The sequence below is a fragment of the Ictalurus punctatus genome, chromosome 22 (genome assembly GCF_001660625.3).
Source record: "Ictalurus punctatus breed USDA103 chromosome 22, Coco_2.0, whole genome shotgun sequence".
Lineage (NCBI taxonomy): Eukaryota > Metazoa > Chordata > Actinopteri > Siluriformes > Ictaluridae > Ictalurus > Ictalurus punctatus.
The window spans coordinates 6,268,797-6,276,296 of record NC_030437.2 but is presented as its reverse complement, the minus strand read 5'-3'; the positions used below and the strand labels follow the sequence as shown (position 1 = coordinate 6,276,296).

Sequence of the window (7,500 nt, the reverse complement as noted above, 5' to 3'; positions counted from 1 at the left end):
CGACCATCAACGTAATCGTGCTCGTCATTTCAACATGGACCAGACGTACTTAATGGGTTTCAGGCTGGAGGTTTCTTTTCAATAAATAAAGAGTATCAGGAGTATCGCAGCATATTCATTTAGGGTTTCAGAGCAAATATGTGAGCAATAAGACCTGCTTCTGCTCTCCATCTGAAAAAAAACAAGAACACCTTATGTTAAAAACGTCATTCTTTCTCCTCACCTGGTAAGTTCAACGTCCATAAACAACGCTGATTAGTAGAAATCAGCTCAATATGAACAATATGGCACCTCAAAACACGCGCACACACACCATATGCACGTCTCAAAGAAACGCATAAACAAAGAATGCTTAGCAAACATGCTTTTGCTCTAGCTAACAGTTTCCATGTGAACACGAAGCACCTGAATGAAGATTAACTTCAAAAAGCTCTCCCTTCTCTTTTATTTGCAACTGCACTCTGTGTCTCCATGGTCCCATTGGGAAGAGAATGGAAAGCAAGACAATAAAAGAAGTGTGAGAGCGAGGACAAGAAGAACATCTCCGCTGACAAGTTGCTTCTCTGACATGTTCAGAGAACAAAACAAAACAAAAAAAAAAAGAGAAAGAAACCTCTTGGGCCGTCGCCATTCTTTTATGATGACAGGTATACAGAATATCCTCCCCTGAAGCACATAAATGACAGAGCATGTAATAACACCATGCCTATTATTTAACAGGACTTTCTATCATTGTGGCATGTTATTATCTGGGGAGAGAGGGAGGGAGCGCAAGAAGGATAGACATTGTATTTCGGTGTATGTTCAACAATGGAAAGTGACGGGAAAGACGCTGAAGAGACCTGATAGCAGATGATGAACAGGTTCTAGATCAGTCAGGAGGACAAATCTACCTCATTGTGCTACTGTTCGCACGACTTCAGGTGGTAGGAGTTCCGTCTGTGGTGGTAGTGGTGTTGAGGTTGTGTTCTTGGATGATAGATTTGTAGTTTATACATAGATGCCTGTTGTATCAGGTTCTATCTCGGATATGAAACTGGCTACAAATCCTTTCCTTAGTCTCTGTTTACAGTTCAGAAGCGGGACACACTAATGTCTAATTAGTTCAGTAATAGTATTTGATATTTATAACATGATTATTACTGGCAAGAATATACTATAAACAAAAGTAAACATCTCATTGTTATGTATGTTAGGCGAGATATTCCTATATTAAATGCATTAATGAGGATTTAATAAAGATTAACTTGTCACCAATACCCTAAAGCTCATCTAATCTGAAATGGGGGGGGGGGGGGGGTGATGCTTACTTATTTTTGTATCTTGTACATCTAATGGTCTTTCTTTCTAAAGAGAATCTACTTGAAAGCTTTCCTAAATGAGAAACAATATTCTTGCTCCAATGTTTAAAGGAAAGCTCTATCCTGAAACATATTAAACATGATGCATGTACAGTGCTGTGAAAAAAGTATTTTATACAACATAAAACAAAGGCAACTTGAGTAAACACACAATACGGGTTTTATTTGTTTCTTTTTTTTATTGAAGCAAAAAAAAAGTTATCCAACAGCTATCACCCATGTGAAAAACTATAACTGATCTCTTAAACTTAATCTGGTTGTGCAAACTTTAGCACCAGTAACTGCCAAACACTTCTGATAACTGGAGATCAGTCTTTCACTTACTTCTAGGACTAGGATTTACTCCTATGCTTAGGATCATTGTCTTGCTGAATAATCCAGTTAAGCTTGAATTTCATCTTATGGACTGAAGACCGGATATTCTCCTTTAGGATTTTCTGGTAGAGAGAAGAATTCATGTTTCCCTCAACTATTGTAAGTGGCCCAGGCCCTGAAGCAGCAGAGCATCCCCACACCATCACACTTCCACCACCATGCTTGACTATAGGTATGATGATCTTTTTGTGGAATTCTGTGTTTGGTTTATGCCAGATGTAACAGGACCACTGTCTTCCTAACAGTTCCACTTTCGACTCATCAGTCCACAGAACATTCTCCCAAAAGGTTTGAGGATCATCAAGGTGTGTTTTGGCGAAATTCAGACGAGCCTTAATGTTCTTCTGGGTCAGCAGTGGTTTTCACCTCACCACTCTTCCATGGATGCCATTTTCCCCCAGTGTCTTTCTGATAGTGGAGTCATGAACAGTGACCTTTATTGATGCACGAGAGGCCTGTGGCTCCTTTGATGTTGTTCTTGGCTCTTTTGTGACTTCCTGGATGAGTAGCTGCTGTGCTCTTGGAGGAATTTTGGAAGGTTGGACACTTCTGGGAAGGTTCACTACTGTGCAGAGTTTTTCCATTTGGAAATAATGGAGTCCCAGAGCCTTTGACAAAGCTTTGTAACAATTTCTAACCCTAACCCAGACTGATGTATTTCAATCACCTTCTTCCTCATCGGTTCTGGAATTTCTTTCCATTTTGGCAGAGTGTGTTACTGGGTAAGACCTTTTAACCAACTTCATGCTGTTGAAAAACAGTGTTTGCAGTAATCAGGCCTGGTTGTGTCTAGTCCAGCTGAACCCCATTATAACTGTAGTTTCATAGATTTGGGGAATTAGTAACTATTCGGTAGTAACTATACACTTTAGCAACTATACATTTTCACACAGACCCAGTTGGTATTGGATCATTTTTCTGCTTCAATAAATAACATTATCGTTTAAAATCTGTATTTTGTGTTTACTTACGTTGCCTTTGCTTTATCTTATATTTTGTTTTCATTTCTGAAACAATTTAGTATGAAATATACACAAAAACAGAAGAAATCAAATACTTTTTCAGGAGCACTTGCAATGCAGTCAGGTCCATAAGTATTTGGACAGTGACCGAATTTTGGTAATTTTGCCTCTGTACACCACCAAAATGGATTTGAAATGAAGCAATCAAGATGTGATTGAAGCGTACACTTTCAGCTATAATTCAAGGAGTTTAACAAAAATATTCATTTAGGAATTATAGCCATTACATCCAATTACATCCAAGCAGTTTCATGGCCAGGTGTGGCTAGTGTAGCATTATTTCGTGACAAATTAAGGAGATAAAAGCTCTGGAGTTGATTCAGTGTTGAATTTGCACTTGGTAACTGCTCATGAGAACTCTCAATATGCAGTCCAAAGAGGTGTCGATGCAAGTGAAGGAGGCTCTCATTAGGCTGAAAAAACAAAAACAGACCTATCAGAGAGATAGCAGAAAATTGAAGAGTGGCCAAATAAACATTCTTAAAAAGAAGGAATGCAATGGCGAGTTCACCAACACCAAAAGGCTTGGAGAAAAAGACCACAGAAGTCAACCAAAGTGGATGATTGCAGAATTATTCCCTTGTTGAAGAAAAACCCTTCACAACACCTAGGCAAGACAAGAACACTCTGGAGGAGTGTCAAAGTCCACAATCAAGAGACGCCTTCATGAATGTAAATACAGACGGTTTCCCCTCAAGATGCAAACCACTGGTAACACCCAAGAATATAAAGGCCACATTATACTTTTGACACCAATACTGTCACGTAGAATATTGGCATTGTAGGTAATGTAGGTAAAGTGAAAATAAACCAGCATGTCAATGAAAGAAGTTTAAACTAAAAAAAGTAGTGAACTCTGTTTCATTACATAATAAATCTTGGATGCTATTAAGCATCACATGTTAGTCATGTCATGTCAGGGTGGGTTTTTCCTTTAAGGAACAAACCCTTTTGAATGCTAGATGGAATTTTTAAATCATTTCATGATCTAAACAGTGATAGAAGGTATATCAGGGCATTATCACAAAATGACAATGCAAAATACTGTATTCTCAGCTCGTTCCTAGCTTGCAGTACCAGGGAAAATACATGTGAAGGACCAAAAAGATTTTAAAACACCACTCAAGACCTCGTTGTTTAAACTTGTTTTTCAACGTGCGAGATGTTTGTTCAAGTTGTTTTCCAACCCTTGAATGCATCTCTGCTCCACGTAAAAACAGTCTTCTTTCAGAGTTTCTTTCATGACTGCAAGTACCGTGATGTTACTTCCCATTTCAGGCTTTACAATGGTGCAGAAAGGCATGTTGGGTCTGCAGATAAAACAGGATGACTTCTAGCCAAATGGAGTAAGAAGGAATTTCAAAACAAGCAGCTTTGACAGAAATGCTTCACCTGAACCGCTAATCAGTGTCAAACGCTTGCAAAGATTTCGCACACTGCAGATTATCTCATCAATCCGCAGCTCCGAAGGAATTCGTGTGTGTGAAAACAAACCTGCGATGATATTAAGCTTCCCCAAACACGCACTCGGAATCAGAGAGTCCTTTACTCAAGCTCAAACAGATGCTCAGAGCCTGCAGTTCATAAAGCTTGCATGCTTTGATAAATGACTGGATGTCCATTAGGAGCTCACTGATTGGATTGTTCTAAAACCATATCACCATAGCAACCATAGCAAAACAGTGAAACAAATCCTAGCATAACAGTCAGGAATAATTGTAAACAGGACTTTTAGGCAAGATTTGATAGAACAAAAGTAACACATTAGCAGCTACTGTTTACTGATATACCGATGGTTAATAATAAATAATAATAAGAAGAAATGTGTTTTTTTTTTTAACATGAGAAAACATGTACTTGCTGATACGCTGAGTTTTTCAATAAGGAGGCAGATATTTAAAGTGCACCTATTATGGTTTTGAAACGTGCCTAATTTTGTTTTAAAGGTCTCATACAATAGATTTACATGCATCCGAGGTCAAAAAACACTTTAACGTGCTCATAATTTAAACTGCAGCATCACCTAACACCCCCCCGTCACAAACGACTGGTTCAATGATCCGTTCTAAAGGATTCATTATAAACTCCTTTCAGAGAGAATAGTCTGCTCTGATTGGTCAGATGTCCCAATCTGTTGTGATTGGTCTACCGCTGTCAGCAAGCAGCCAATGAAGACCAGAGGCGGGGCTTTTTGTTACAAACCTACGTATGTTAGTACAGGAAGTAAAGTCTGGAATCACTAACGACTCATTTCAGCTGTTCAGAATCGCTTCCTTCTTTTGGGAGTCAATAACTCTGTTTGACGTGCGCTATGATTTTTGAAACTTTGCAGAGTTTTTACATTCACAGACAGCTCTATAACACACTATATGAAATGTAATATTTGAATAACCATAGGTGCACTTTAATATTTTTGGAGGATTTTCAGGTGTTTAAAACAAGCACTTTATCACAATCAGTAAGTTATTAGCCACAGAAAAGGTTATTAGGTTTGTAGGCCATGGTTTTGTTTTCCAACTTCAAGAGAGAGAAAAAAAGGAGAGGCTGGTGTGGGAATGACTGTTTATAGCTGCTATAACATAAGTGCTAAAAGGAACTAACTTGTTTCACAGACATTAAACTAAAAATGAATAAAAAGACCAATATACCATTCATTAAATAACAAAAAAAAGTCATTGTTATTGGTATAAACAGAATAAAACACTTCAGATGTGCTGCTACAGGAAAAGAATAATAAACCTCGGAGTAGTAACACTCTGTAACTCTGTTTCTGGTCGAGCCGCAGAACACCACCCCATCACTGATTATTTTCCGATACGCACACCCAACGTGTTTGATTCCTAACATTCTTTACCTTATTATTTCTGTGCAGCTTTTGTCTCACATCCTCACACCTTTCTGTAAGCTGCGTGAGCTCTGTCCGAGTGATCACCACGTCAGCAGCAGCAGGATCCCCGGAGCACAGCAGCGACCTGAGCACACAAACAAATATTTCATTAGTTCTATAATTGCCAGTAATAAAGATATATTGCAGCAGGTAAATGAAAGATAATATCATTAACTCTAGAGTCTCGTCATGATGACAGCCTCTGCTCTGCAGGCAAAGAGGGAAAGTCATCTCAGCCGACTCATAAAGAACAATCAAACGCCTCGACGTAGCATGTCAGAATTACATGTCAAGGACGTCGTCATCCTTGTGAGGCCAGCTCGTTTCTCGGCTTGTTGCTGTTGATCGTCGAGCTGTCAGCAGGGACAGGAGATACGAATGTGCTTTTGCGGGATGTAACCAAATGAAATTACGTGAGAGCAAAGTGCCATAATCCCGGCCTTTATTGGATCAGAGGCCCCAATAACAGGCACTTAGAGGCGGCAAGCTGAGCTGATTAACTACATTGTATCACTTCAGCCCCCGCAGTACAGATCCAGAGACCCTACTTGGCTCACACTGGCCTGATCTCTTTAGCTGATCTGAGGAGGGCTGGATGTTTTGCCTGGGTGGGATCTGTGCAGGCAGAGCTGATCTGAGATCAGTAACCCGGATGAAGCAAAGCCTTATCAGTCCTGTGTGGTGTCCTGCATATGGCTGCAGCTTCTGCTGAAGCAATGACGCACAGTAGGTGCACATGGGAGTGGGCGAGGTGAGAAAATTTAGAAATTCTGTCTAGAAGTGGCCAAAAATGTATATATTATCATCTTGAACAACTAACAAAACTAAACTGAACTTCACATAATACACATACCTGTCACTTTAATAGGAACACCTGTGCATACATTCAGTTATCCAATCAGCCAATCACGTGGCAGCAGCGTAATGCAGAATATCATGCAGATACAAGTCAAGAGCTTCAGTTAATGTCCACATCAAACATGACTTTAACCGGGGCGTGGTTGTTGATGCCAGATGGGCTGGTTTGAGTATTTTGAAAAACTACTGATCTCCTGGGATTTTCCACACATACCCGTCTCTAGAGTTCACACACAATGGTGCAAAAAGCATCCGGTGAGCAACAGTTCTGTGGGTGGAAACACCTTGTTGATGAGAGAGGTTAGAGGAGAACGGCCAGACTGGTTCGAACCGACAGGAAGGCTATGGTAACTCAAATCACCACTCTTTACAAATGTAGTGAGTAGAAAAGCGTCTCAGAATGCACAACACATCAAACCTTAAGGCAGAAGAGATACAACAGGAAAAGGCCACATCAGGTTCCACTCCTGTCAGTCCAGAACAGGAATCTGAGGCTACAGTGGGCACAGGCTTAACAAAATTAGACAGTGTTGATGATTAGAAAAAGACCAGGTGACACTTTTTCTCATCTTTCAATCTTTGACTGCTTAGCAAACTAATCCAACACTGAATGAACACTGCTTCATTATTATTGGGTATACGGTTTATTTCTGTAAATACATTCAAATCATGTTTAGCATTCTTATTGTTAATACCAGTTATTAAAACCATGTTAAACATGATATTTGCTGCTTTTCTTCACGTGAGCCAGAAAAATCTGTTCTATTACTGACTAATGACATCACTTTGGAGGTGGGGATGGGTGATGTAGACAGAATATCGATATTGTGATAAATGATTACGTGATACACTTTTCTGAGATATCGTAGGTATGGTGATGAATTTTTTTTTTTTAGGTTTTTAATAATAACAATACCAGTTTGATGTTCAGTGATGGAGTAGAAATGCTTTTGTTTGTGGTGAGTGAATGTGAGACTAACAGGAGGTTGGTTTTTTT

General features: G+C 39.4%; 1 protein-coding gene across 5 annotated transcripts in view; it reads right to left on the bottom strand.

Annotated features, from left to right (window-relative positions):
• LOC108256036 (uncharacterized) overlaps positions 1 to 7,500 on the bottom strand; it is an 82,826-nt gene that overhangs the window by 57,622 nt on the left and 17,704 nt on the right. For all 5 annotated transcript variants that reach the window (XM_017452514.3, XM_053674555.1, XM_017452515.3 and 2 more), the window contains one exon: positions 5,613 to 5,730. In XM_017452514.3, coding sequence (XP_017308003.1) covers positions 5,613 to 5,730 — 118 coding nt within the window. The remainder of the gene's footprint in view (positions 1 to 5,612; positions 5,731 to 7,500) is intronic.